General features: G+C 37.6%; 1 protein-coding gene across 8 annotated transcripts in view; it reads right to left on the bottom strand.

Annotated features, from left to right (window-relative positions):
- Positions 1 to 13,258, bottom strand: part of PTPRC (protein tyrosine phosphatase receptor type C) — a 125,778-nt gene that overhangs the window by 34,925 nt on the left and 77,595 nt on the right. For all 8 annotated transcript variants that reach the window (XM_072733438.1, XM_026017983.2, XM_072733435.1 and 5 more), the window contains 3 exons: positions 10,653 to 10,772; positions 5,824 to 6,024; positions 4,017 to 4,228 (listed from right to left, as the gene is read on the bottom strand). In XM_072733438.1, coding sequence (XP_072589539.1) covers positions 4,017 to 4,228; positions 5,824 to 6,024; positions 10,653 to 10,772 — 533 coding nt within the window. The remainder of the gene's footprint in view (positions 1 to 4,016; positions 4,229 to 5,823; positions 6,025 to 10,652; positions 10,773 to 13,258) is intronic.

The raw sequence follows: 13,258 nt of genomic DNA, 5'->3' as shown, positions 1-13,258 counted from the left end.
AAAGACAAGGAAATATTAGCCTATTTAGCTGTAGTAGTAATAATAATAATAATAATAATAATGGTTATAATCAACAAGAATAAGTGAAACTGAAGATATAAAATCCACACATCAAAGTATTCAAACCTTTAAGTTAAAATTCCTTATTGATAAGCTAATATCTTTACATTGGCAAATTTGGAAAATATGAATCTAAGTTTTTACCCTTTGGAGGATATAAAAATCCCTAGTACTCACAGAATATTTGTAAACATTCATTATACATTGACCTTAAAAAAATACTTTATAAATTCCAAAAAGTAAGAAATTGTAAAAGCTAATTATCTTTTTACAGCTAATAATTAATAACAATAAAATCCAAGCACCAGAAATGCGAAAACACTCTCTTTAAAAACAGATAAATTAAAAACTCTTTCAAATTGCAGATATAAATTCTTTGGAAGTTATCAATAACAAGAACATTCTACTTTAAAATCCACTCGTTAAACTTTATGTCAGTCACTTAAAAATTAGTAACAAATAACACAGTCATGGCAGTCAAAATTTTACCAAAGGACAGTTCATAGCTTTACCTTTTCTTTTTTTGTTATTCTGTTGTTAGATAATAAAAATAGAAAGAGATAGACAGAAAAATACTTCTAATCCCAAATTACCAAGAGAACATAAAAAATAAATCCATGTTAATTAACTATGATAAAAACAACTTTATCAATCTATTAACCAGAGATCACAATGAAGAATAAAGCTAAGGTGATTGGTTCCTTGTAATGGCATAAATTTTGTAGTGGAGTCAAAAAGAAACATGAAAATGAATTATGTAATGTGTAATGAAGAAAACAAGAGACAATCTTCCGGAGGGCGGAGAAAAGAATGGATTACTAAATAATTATATACCAATTTGAATTTGAAGATTGTATTTTAATATGATGTTTACCTATATTTTTCCAGAATAACTTATCATATTGGCAAATAGGAAAAGAAAATTCTAGAGAGAAGAGTATCAGATAAAGTACCTAAATATATGTACTTGAGAAACTGAAAAGAAATAGAATTTAATGGGTGCTGGAAAAGTAATGGGAGATGAAATATAACATATATGTGATAACAAAATATTTCTCTTATATGGACTATTCTTTGGAAAAATATAAATAACATGCTCACAAAGTGTAAAATATCTGAAAAGAACAATGATATTGAAAGAAAATGTAAATGATTCAGAAAGAATTCCTCTGTGTTAAAAGGCTTAAAACAAATTACTCAGACAACAAACCATCCCTGTTCTATTTAAAGTTATAAAATGTAGAAAAACAGGAAAATGTCTCCAATGTGCTTTATCAGGTTAGCACAACCTTTATACCAAAATATAATAAGAATGATGCATGGCCACGACTATGCCAAATGCCTATGCCCACTACCTCTACCCCCTTATTGAGTGATCTCATTGATGAATGTCCATTCATAAAGACAAAAAAAAATAAGCTATTTAATTCAATTATACTCTCAAGGAATAATGCACAACAGAGCAAGATTTTCTCTTAGAATGTGACATGGTTTAGCATCACAAAAGCTATTACTATAATTAACCATATAAACAAATCACATCATGTCATCACAACCGTGGCATCATCTAATATAGTGCAATAGAAACATTTGATGTCTCTGATTAAACAAACAAGAAGAAAGGTTATATACATTATAATATATAAAATATATTATAAGAAATATATAATATATACATATGTATATATAAATGTATATAATATGTATAATATATGTTATTATATATATGAACATTACTTTAAGTAATAAAGGATATGAAACCAATTGTCAACATTATATTGAAGAGTCAACTATTGACTGTGGAAATTTTCATTAAATCGGAAATAAAACTGATAAATTTGGCTAAATAAAGATAAAAGGAAAAACTGTGTGACTTAAAGTATTATAAATAAAATTTAAAAACAAACTCCAGACTGGGAACAAAACTTGCAACTCATAAGACAAAGAGTTGAATATCATCAATATCTGAAAAGTTCCCCGAATAAAACTGGGCAAAGGATGTAAAGAGTATGTTACCCCAGGAGCCATAATAGTAACAACAAAAACTATATTTATCTTCAACAGCAAAACAAAAAGAGACGTCAATACCATATTTCACCTACTAAACATCAAAGAAAAAGGACATGCCCAGTATTGGTGAGACTCTCAAGAGCAGTCACTTCATATACTGTAATAGGAAGGATAATTTGGTAACTCGCAGAAAAAAAAAAAATCATTGCAAAAACTCTTAAAATACATGTAAATTCCTTTCGACCCAAAACATTTGTTATCAGGAATTCATTTAAACAGAAATGGCTAAAGACACATTCAAAGATCTTGCTTTTTACCTGTAAGTGTGTTTGTGGATTGTTGTTTATAGCAGAGAAGAAAACAAGCACAGTTCATAGAACGTGATAAAGCCATATGATAAAATCTCATACGACCTTTAAAAATTGCATAGTAGCAGAATATTTAACGTGGAAAAATGTTCACGATGCAGTGATATGTGAAAAAGTGTGTGTTCAGAATGTTGATAATATATAAGCTGCGTATATATAAATATGCATCACATGGGATGGAAGTTGTGAGATAATGGAAAATATATATTGGTCTCTGCCCGGTTCCTGTTTCAGGAACAGAACTCCTGAAACCCTTAGAATTTCCCTGATAGGAGAGTCTTTCATTCTAACGAGGTGAATGAGTGGGCTCCCGACCGAGGGTTAGTCATTGGAAGGATAGAGCCATGAGTAGAAGCTTGGAATTTTCAGCCCCGCCGCCCGTTATCTCAAGAAGGTAGAAGGGCTGAAAAATGAAGTTAACGACTGATTATTAATCTTTCCGATCGATTTTTTTAAAATCTCCAAAGAACAAGGTTTTGGGGAGCTATCAGATGGCAAACACACCCACATCAGGAGAGTGATGCACCCCAGCTTCATGGGAACAGAAGCTCCCGTGTGTGGAGCCTTCTCAGACATCACCCTACGTAGCTCTTCTTCTGAATGCTCATTTGCATCCTTGATCAGATCCTTTAACAAGCTGGTAAATGTAAATAAGCATTTCCCTGAGTTCCATGAGCCACACAAATAATCAGACCCGAGGAGAGGGTCATGGGAATCCCTGATTTGTAGCGAAGTTGGACAGAAGTTGAAGGTAACCTAGGGACCAACTACTTGCACTTGGCATCTGAAGTGGGGTGGGAGCAGTCTTGTGGGACTGAGCCCTTAACCTGTAGAATCTGCCACTATCTCCAGGCGGATAGTGTCTGATTTGACCTAAATTGTAGGACACCCAGCTGGTGCCATGAAGACTTGCTTGATACGGGGAAAAGCCCCCACCCATTTAGTGACCTGAGATGTCATCAGTGTAGTCTTGCCTGTGAACAGTACAGGAGACTCACAGAGGACACAGAACAGAAGACTGAGCTGGGGTTTTTCCCTACGACCAGGGCAAAGACGGAGTTTTTTCATTTTCGAGGTACATTCACAAAATGAGTAGTAGACACTAGGCTTACGGATGAGTTTTTTCATTCCTCATGTTCACTGGTATTTCCTAATGTCTATTTCTACTGTTTTCTAACCTGGATGTACCTGTAAGATATTTTGTAATTAAAAAACTCATGTTGACAAAGACAGAAAGTCAAGGTAAATAAAAGATTTGACAAAGTCATATGCCACGGCATTAAAATGTTGTGCTTCTTGACACAGGAGCAATCCTTTTGCTGTAAGTAAATCATTTTGAAGGTCAAAACTATTCCAACAAAATATTTACCTGAAACCACTGTTTTAAGAACTAGAGATGCAGAGTTTGGAGTTAAACATAAGGCGTTTCTAAGGCTTCATTAGACCTTAAATGTGATTTCATTAGACACAGAGTTTCTCCAGCTCCCATGAACGCTGATCTTAGTATTATTTAAGTAGGACCTAACAGTCATATGATGTATATCAGTACTATAGTGATTATAGAAGTCATACTCTTACCTTAAACTCATATTCTGTTGAATATTGAAGATTTTCTACAAGGAATTCGCAAGTTTTGTCAGACAAATTGTTAACCTGGACATCTCCAATTCTGACTTCCAGGTGGTAGTAGCCATTATCGGGGCCATTATACTCATCAGGAGGCTTACACCTCACTTGCACACTATTATCTGACTTCCGTGAAGAATGTAAGTCCATGACTTGGCCTGGTTCTATCAAAATGAAGAAACATTTGTTACTTCAGTCCTTTTGCAAATGCATATTTCAATCACTGGGCAATATACGTGTACAATGTAAATTATCTTAAGTGTTGATTTTGCGGGTTATGGATGAGGAAGTTATAATAGCATATACATCAAAAGGCTGTAACAAAACACCTAAAGATAAACCACCTAGTCATTTAATAAATATTAGCATATATGTTGTCATGAGAGTTTATGCCATCCCCTAAGGGGAGTATATAGAATTAGAGGAGAGAAGGAAAGAAAGGGAGGTGGAGAGGAGGGGAAGGAAGGGGCAGGGAGAGAAGAGGATGATACGGGACCCTGAGGGCCTCTATAAAGTCCAGCACCTCCATTTTTTTTTTTTTGAGATTTTTGTTTTTAAGTAATCTCTACACCCAACATGGGGCTCGAACTCACAACCCCAAGATCAAGAGTTGCATGCCCTACCCCCTGAGTGAGCCAGCCAGCTGCCCCGAGCTCCTCTGTTCTTGAGGTACATACAAGACCCTAGTAACCACCTGGCTGGCTGCTTTCTTCAGGAGCAGCAACAAATTATCTTTGTTTTCTGTGACTTCACAGAAATTTAGGAAAATAAAACTATAAAGCTCAAGGATCTGGACTTTTTTTTTTTAAGTTTTATTTACTTATCTGAGTAGAGAGAGTGAGCCAGAGAGAAAGCGTGCATGCAAGAGCGGCAGGGAGAGAGAGGCAGGCTCTTGCTGGGTAGGGAGCCCAACGCAGGGCTCGATCCCAGGACCCTGAGGTCAGGGCTTGAGCTGAAGGCAGGTGCTTAACCAGCGGAGCCATCCAGGCACCCTGAGGATCTGGACTTTTAAAACCAGAACCTAACCGACATTACATTTCATTAAAAGCATTCTACTGTCAGCCTGGAATAAGACAATTTTTTTTTTTTTTTCATGAGCCTGGTGCCAGATACTGGCTGACACCGGGGCGTTTCTTCCTTCCTGACTTCCTTCCTCTCCTGAGAGATAGATTTAGCTTTAGATCCTGGAAACTGTAACTACATCATACAGTTGGCAAGAGGCCTTTGAAAGGAAACTTCGAATGCAAATGTGCCATAAAATAAAATAGGTAGTTAAGCATAACAAAGAGAAGAAAAGGCCAAAAAAAGTATGTTAAAGTAATATGTTTTATAAGGTGGTTTGTCAGGTAAGCAGAGGTTAGCAAGTGAACGATTTGCTCTCCGAGTGAGACGTTATTGGGCATCTGATTACAGTTAGCATTTCCAGATACTAAAGAAAACAATAGATCATGCATTTTTATCTAAGTTGATTAGGTACCTAAATGGCCTGAAATCTTAAAAATTGTACCAGTTAATACGCCCTCGTGCTTCATTCTTACGATTCTATGATAATACACAAGGAATACAGAGAACCCAGGGTACCAGTTTTCAAATCACTGTATTTTAAGTCATTATAAACCCTAGATGTTAACACATGAGCCACTGAGCCACGTCAATGTGTTTCCCAAATGAAGCATAAGGATGGATGGATGCTGTGCTCGAGAGTTCATACTTCGCTCTTTGCCTTTCACAGGACGAAAAAACAAAGCATACAACTTACCTGCTTCATTTGTCCGAACATCACACACTTCAGAACTTCCTTCACGTCGCACTTTTCCATAGGTGTAGGCTTTTATTGATACCCTGTACCTTGTATAAGGTTTCAACTGTTGCAGTCGATGTTTCACTGTTTCACCCAACTCTTGGCACATTTCCTGATGAAAGTAAGCTTCTTTGAGGCCAGAGGCATGTGACCGAATCTCTATAAGGGAAAAAAAAGGAAGCATTACAAATGAAAGAAGGAGCATTCTAAATGTAGGGATGAGCCTGACACGAGCAGCAGATTCTGGCCGGAAGGTGTAGGGGACGTAGGACCAAGCCGTAGAGTTAGCATTTGTTAAACTGCAAATTCACCAGCTACTATTTTTGAGTAGCCAAATGGCATCAGTCAAGACATATTAAAAGAAGATCAAAGTTGGCATCATGAGGCTGGATAGCAATTACATGATAACATGATGATCTTGATGATGATGATGATGATGATCAAAATAATGAATAGATAGATCACCCTATGTGCCAAGCACAATCATACGTGGTGTACACGGATTCATTAGCACCAGAGGCCGGTTCTCTTAATATCATCACATTTTACAGATGAGAAAACTGAGCCATAGAAACATTAAGCAATCAGCCCGTGAGCTCACAGGGAAGGAGGAACAGAGTCAGGATGGGAACCAGGCTTTGAGGTTCCAGAATCTATGCTCTTGTCTTTACCACTGTGCATACTGTCTGGTGCAGAAGAAGGGACCAGGGTTTGCAGTGGGGCCAAGACGGTTTTTTGGTCTTGGACACCTCACTTCTCTGGTCCAGCTTGCTGTGCCTGTGGACTTGCCAAAATAGTATCAGAAAAGATCTAACACGTACTAATTTCTTGTCTCAGTTACTTATCCATAATACGGAGATTGTACATAATATCTCTACTTTACCACGGAATCCTAAATAAGTAACATACGGTGCTCCAACCTGATGGTCTATTTTCCCAGAAATCCCCAAAGCTAGAGTTAACTGAGGCACACTTGCCAGCTCAGTTCTACTCTCTCCCCAGTTAGAATTCTCTTTGAGGGCAGGAAAGGTGTGAGCTCACGAGAGGGGCAGGCACCCAAAGCCCCACTTCCCCACCCCCACTCACAGCTTCTGCGTGCTCCTTCCATGGCATCTGGCAGCTAGAACGATGCCCAACTTCTTACTCAGCTAAAATCTAAATATCAAGATGCTGTTATCAAGGCCATTCTGGCTTCCACTCAGTGACCTAATTTTGTATGTTTGCATATATAACCTCACAACCTTTCTGTATCAAAACGATTCATTTATGTAGTTCTATGAAGCTTTTATCCTAGCTCATTTGATAAAAGTCAAATTTCTGATTTAATTTTGAAGAATGTGTTGTTCAAAAGATACTGCTATTTGGGAATTAAAGTTTTCAGTGCTTAAAAAGGTGGTTCAGAATGTTCATTTCCAGTTGAAAAGGGTTTCAAGCTTTTGGCTGCAATGCCAAGATATTTTATGTGCACATCTCTGCCTCTTCTACTTTGTCTAAAGGACACTGAATCCAAAAGCACATGTTGTACAGAACATGTTAAGGATTAATTTGACATAGTACTTTGAAATTTGTCTTTTCTTGGAGCAACAGAGAGACAGACCTAACTTTCAAGTCACATATGTTACACTTAAGGGTTAGAAAGACACGGCTTCCTTACTTGTCATTTCCTTTTTTTTTTTTTTTTTAAATATATCAATACCTCAGAAATCCATTAACAACTTTCTAGATGGCTCTAAAGTATCTTCTTGAACACTATGCCACATAGTGTAAACCTGTTGATCCCCAAAGAATTTTGTGCTGGAATGAAAAAAAAAAAATTAGCCTTTTTCTGGAGAAGAAGGAGAAGGAGGAGGAGGAGGAGGAGGAGGAGGAGGAGGAGGAGGAGGAGGAAAAGAATAAAAAGAAAAAAAATATTATACAAAATTTCCAGCAACATTATTACAATCTTGAAGGGTGCAGACTGGTTTCGGTAACCTTTAAAAATAATACTTTGAAAAAAAATAAAATAAAAATAATACTTTGGATGCAACAAAGCATAGAAGTCTGTTCTCCATTGCTGAGAGCTTGGCATCCTTAATTAAGCTAATACAAAATACTGCAGTGCCCCAAAGTAGCTCATGCTAAAAACATCACAACACAGTAACAAAAAGAGCTGCTGAATTTGAACATTTGTCAGAAGTTCTGTGACCCTCAGTTGCATCATATGAACTATGAATACATTTATGCAGCTCTCCTTTCAACGTTATTATTGAGATGTTTAAGAGAATCTTAAAATATTACAAAAACGGGCAGCCCGGGTGGCTCAGCGGTTTAGCGCCGCCTTCAGCCCAGAGCCTGATCCTGGAGACCCGGGATCAAGTCCCACGTCGGGCTCCCTGCATGGAGCCTGCTTCTCCCTCTGCCTGCCTCTCTCTCTCTCTCTCTCCGTCTCTCACATTCTGTGTTGCTCATGAATAAATAAAGAAAATCTTAAAAAAAATTACAAAAATACCCAATGAACAGAAGAAACTAAATAAATGTTAATACCACTTTCCTCCTCTTTCAATACCTAACATTCAGAGACCCTGAAATGAATGAATTTTGAAATAATGAAATCAAATGTAATACCTAATTTTAAAAAGTAATATAAACCGCAAGAGTACTTCATAAGCTTCATTCCTGTGAATTTTTTTTAGAGATTTATGTATTTATTTTAGAGAGAGAGAGAGAGCGTGGAGGGGTGAGCGGCAGAGAGAATCTTCAAGCAGACTCTGAGTGCAGAGCTTGATCCCAGGACCCTGAGATCATGACCTGAACCTAAATCAAGAGTCAGAGGCTTAACCAACGGAGTCACCCAGGAGCCCCAGTCCTGTGGATTTTGAATAGTGACATTATTTGAAATAATGAGAATGGTTAAAAGAATCACTTTAACAATATTATAATCCTATCAACTTCATGATAAAATGGAAGGGGGATCTCATGGCGGATGTTTGAGATGAGTGGACGAACAGCAGAATGCTCTTCTGCTTAGGGCAGTTGATTTTGATAGCTGTAGGGGAGAACGGACTGTGTGTAGGCTGGTTCCAAACGGTTCTTCAAGCAGGTGCAGGATCCAAGGCAGAGGTTGGATTCAGTTATCAATCAACAGTTTTGGAGGAAAGAACACACATACCGCCATATGGGCCAGCTCGCCCTTTTCCTCCTCCCAGTCCTGTTCAAGTGTTACATTATTTAAATGTATTTAAGCCACATATTTGGGTAACTCTAAGTAAAAAGGAGCCACACTAGTTGCAAAAAAATAAAAAAAAAAACTTGTCAGGCTGCTAATAAATAATTACATCCTCCTTAACCTGATTTATTAAAATACAGGTTTTTAAAAACTGTACAGAGTACAAAGGGCAATAAACACTGCTCAGAAATTTTCCATACAAAATACTCTTTGGCAGAGAGTGTAGAAAAGAAAGAATGCGGAGCAAGGAGTAGTGAGTAGAAGATTCAGAGAAGAGAAAAGAAAGCCAGACAAGGTGTCCACGCAGAATCCAAACCAAGAAAGTTTGTACAAGTGATGTCTGATGAAGCAGCAAGTATCTAATTGTCTTGCTATTTTTTCCTCCTGCGGTTTCCATTTTTTCCTTTCTCTTAGACTTAACTTTTGAAATTACCATAACATCAAATACATGACATATATTTCTTCTCCACAACCGTTGAGCCCTCTTAGGGCATTGAAAATGCATTGTGTATTTTTCTTTGCTTTACTTGTTTCATTATTAAGATTCAAACAATCAGCAGAAGTCATGTCATTAAAATATAAAATAACATGCTAAAAACAAGTGATTTCAGCATTTTAAATTTATGTCTGTTTTGCCCACCACACAGAGAGATGGAACTCTGTGTGATGTTCGGCTCGGCGCTACTGTACAGCTACAAGTAAGGGATTGGCAAGTGGGTCATGTCATGTGCTGAGTCTGCTTGGAGAGGGTCCACGGATGCTTGCATTTTTCTACAAGCATTTTGGATACTTTAAGTTATCTAGGAGATGGCTTTTCTCTTAAATAGCTTCTCATTTGGAGGACTCATGGTTGAACGAGACATAACACATTTTTGGGGGCAACATTTATGTCCGCAAAGTCTAACTAGAAGTATGTTCCAAGATTCGATCTGCCACCAAACTGGCTTCCATGACTAAATGGGTACATGTTCATTTTTATTTACCCGATATTTTGTGTGCATCACCAGGAGCAAGGTTTGGAAGGCATTTGTTTGATTGTTTCTTTCCGGGCCTGAATAATGAGTTCAAACCATGCAACTCACATGTATTTGGAAGACAATAATGAGTATTATCTTCCGGAGATTTTCTTTCTCCAGACTTTGGAGTTAAAGATTGGAAGTTACATCAGGAAAGACAAGCAAATATTGGGGATGTTCTGGACTTAGTCATGTCAGAGGCTGGAGAGCCCATAGTGAGTAGAGGCTGTTCTAAAATCAAGGCAGATTAGGGACAGCCCTGGTGGCTCAGCGGTTTAGCGCTGCCTTCAGCCCAGACTGTGATCCTGGGGTCCCGGGATCGAGTCACACATCGGGTTCCCTGTGTGGAGCCTGCTTCTCCCTCTGCCTGTGTCTCTGCCTCTCTCTCTCTCTCTCTGTGTGTCTCTCATGAATGGATAAATAAAATCTTAAAAAAAAATAAAATCAAGGCAGATTGAGTGCCCATCACAGTCACTCTGTGGTTCACTAGTTCAATCCACATTTCTAGTGCTTTCCACTTCTGGATTTATTTTTCCTGATATAGAATTAAATTGCATACAAATTACCTGCATTACTGTGATAACAAACATTGTAACCATGAAAAGTATTTGCAGGCGGTTTCCAGGTGATCACTATGGTATTTGCGTCTTCACTGATGCAGGTAAGATTCTCAGGTGGGTCTGGACCTGTTAAAAGAATAAGAATACAAAATATTAAAAGTAAGACATGGAAAATACATTCTTCAAATCATAATTATGATGATCAATAGACCACATATTGAGGATGGAATTAATGAAATTAAAAGAAAGACATCTGGTCTTATTCAATTTGCTTTAGAGGTCACTTGACAGAGGAAACGTCACTGTAAAGTGGCACTGTGGACCCAAAGTATTCTAGTCACATGAAGATATTTAAGAACATCCTCTTCCTCTCTTATACATTATTGTTGACTTGTCTTGGGATTTCTAGATTTCACTGTGCTGAAAATCTGCCGTTGGTAGTACTGGTAAACTTAACCGTCATTATTTGGAAGCTTCCAGTAACTAGTCATCATAACTTGAGATGAAGAATACAATCAACGCGTATAAATTAGAACCCTCGCACATTGTTCACGGGAATGTAAAGTGATGGATCCACTTTGGAAAACAGACCGACAGGTCTTCAAAATTCAAAACATAAGGTTGTCGTATGATCCCCAAATTCCAATCTGAGGTGTGAACACAAGAGTAATGAAAACATATGTCTACACGAAACTTAGAAATGGACACTCATAGCAGCATTATTCGTAATAGCCAAAAAGTGGAAACAACCTAATCAACTGATGAACGAACCAACAAAACAAGGTGTGTCCATACAATGGAATATTATCAGGCGACACACAAATTGAAGTATAGATGCATTTTACAACATAGAAGCGCCCCTAATACGTTATGCTAAGTGAAAGAAGCCAGTCACAGAAGACAACATACTATGCAATTCCATGTTTATGAAATATCCAGAATAGGTACATCCATCGGAGCAGGAAATAGATTGGTAAGTACCTAGATGCGGAAAGTAGGAGGGAAATGGGGACCAACTACTAACAGAGATGAGGTTTCTTTTTGGTGTGATGAAAATGTTCTACAGTTGATTCTGATGGGGAGTCAGTATATTTTTTAAAACACTGAATTACATGCTTTGAACCATGAATCATGAAGTAGGTGAATTAATAGAGCTTTTTCTTTGTTGTTTTTAAGAATGTGGCTCCTTTTGCAATGGTCTTGGAGAAATGCCTTGTTTCCTGAATTAAATGCTATGTAAAATGGTTGAACTGCTATTTTCTAAGGCTGAACGATTCTTACATTATTGGAGTAAAACTTACTTAAAAATATTATTATTATTATTATTATTATTATTATTACTTTTTTAAGAGCAGTTTTAGATTCACAGCAAAATTGAGGGGAAGGTATTGAGATTTCTCTTATTCCCCTGCCTTCACACATGCATAGTATCCCCCATTACTAACCTCCCCCACCAGGGTGGTCCCAGTGATGAGCGCACACTGACACATCACCATCTCCCGGGGTCCATAGTTCATATTAGGGCTCACTCTGGGTGTCACATATTCTACGGGTTTGAGCAAATGTATCATATGACATGTACCCATTATTATGGTATCGTACAGAGTATTTTTACTGCCCTAAAAATCCTCTGTGCTCTATTTATTTCTCCCTCCTCTCCCACTCCTGGCAGCCACTGATCTTTTTACCGCTTCTATAGTTTTTTCAGAATATCATAGAGTCAGAACCATGCAGTATGTAGCCTTTCATCAGGTAGTAAGGGGCACTTAAAGTTCTTTCATGTCTTCCCATGGCTTGACAGCTCATTTCTTTTTAGTGAGAATAGTACTCCATTGTCCGATTATACTATAGTTTACCCATGCACCTGCTGAAGCACATCCTGGTTGCCTCTGGGTTTTGGCAATTATGAATAAGGCTCCTATGAACAACCCTGTGCAGGTTTTTGTGTGGACATAACTTTTGAACTCCTTTGAGTAAATACCAAGGAGCGTAGATTGTATGGTAGTAGTATGTTTCGTTTTGCAGAAACCACGAAAATGTCCTGCAGAGTGTGGCTGTACCACTCGCACTCCTACTAGCCAAGAATGCTTTTATTTTGGATTGCAGCCTTGTTCCGTGTGTCGCAAGTACCTGATGCTCTGAGTGTTCCAGATTCTGGACATTCTAATAGGCATGTAGTAGTATCTCATTCTTGTTTTCATTTGAATTTCCCTGATGTCATGGGATGTAGAGCATCTTCTCATATCCTTATTTGCCACTTGTATATCTCTTTTTTTTTTGGTAATTATATGTATTTTTAATACACTGAAGGATCCTCCTTTGCTCATACTTAATTTACTATTTGGTATGTATGTTCACAGGAGAGACTGGCCTATAGTTGCCTGAGTCTTTCTCAAGTTGCAAATTCACTGAACATTAACCTTAAGCCTATCCCAAACCTTAAGAATAATCAAAATGAGCTGATAGAGTTCCATGTCTTCTATTCTGTTGAGTAGTTTGAACACGTGGCAAATTTGTCTTCATGTTTTCTTTTTTTGTTTGTTTTTTGTCTTCATGTTTTCTTAAGAGCAAGCAAGAGAAGCAGACAGTGAGTGGGAAATGAGTAGAGAGAT

Source organism: Vulpes vulpes, chromosome 13 (assembly GCF_048418805.1).
Source record: "Vulpes vulpes isolate BD-2025 chromosome 13, VulVul3, whole genome shotgun sequence".
NCBI lineage: Eukaryota > Metazoa > Chordata > Mammalia > Carnivora > Canidae > Vulpes > Vulpes vulpes.
The sequence above is the reverse complement of the archived record's forward strand: the minus strand, read 5'-3'. Positions and strand labels throughout refer to the sequence as shown.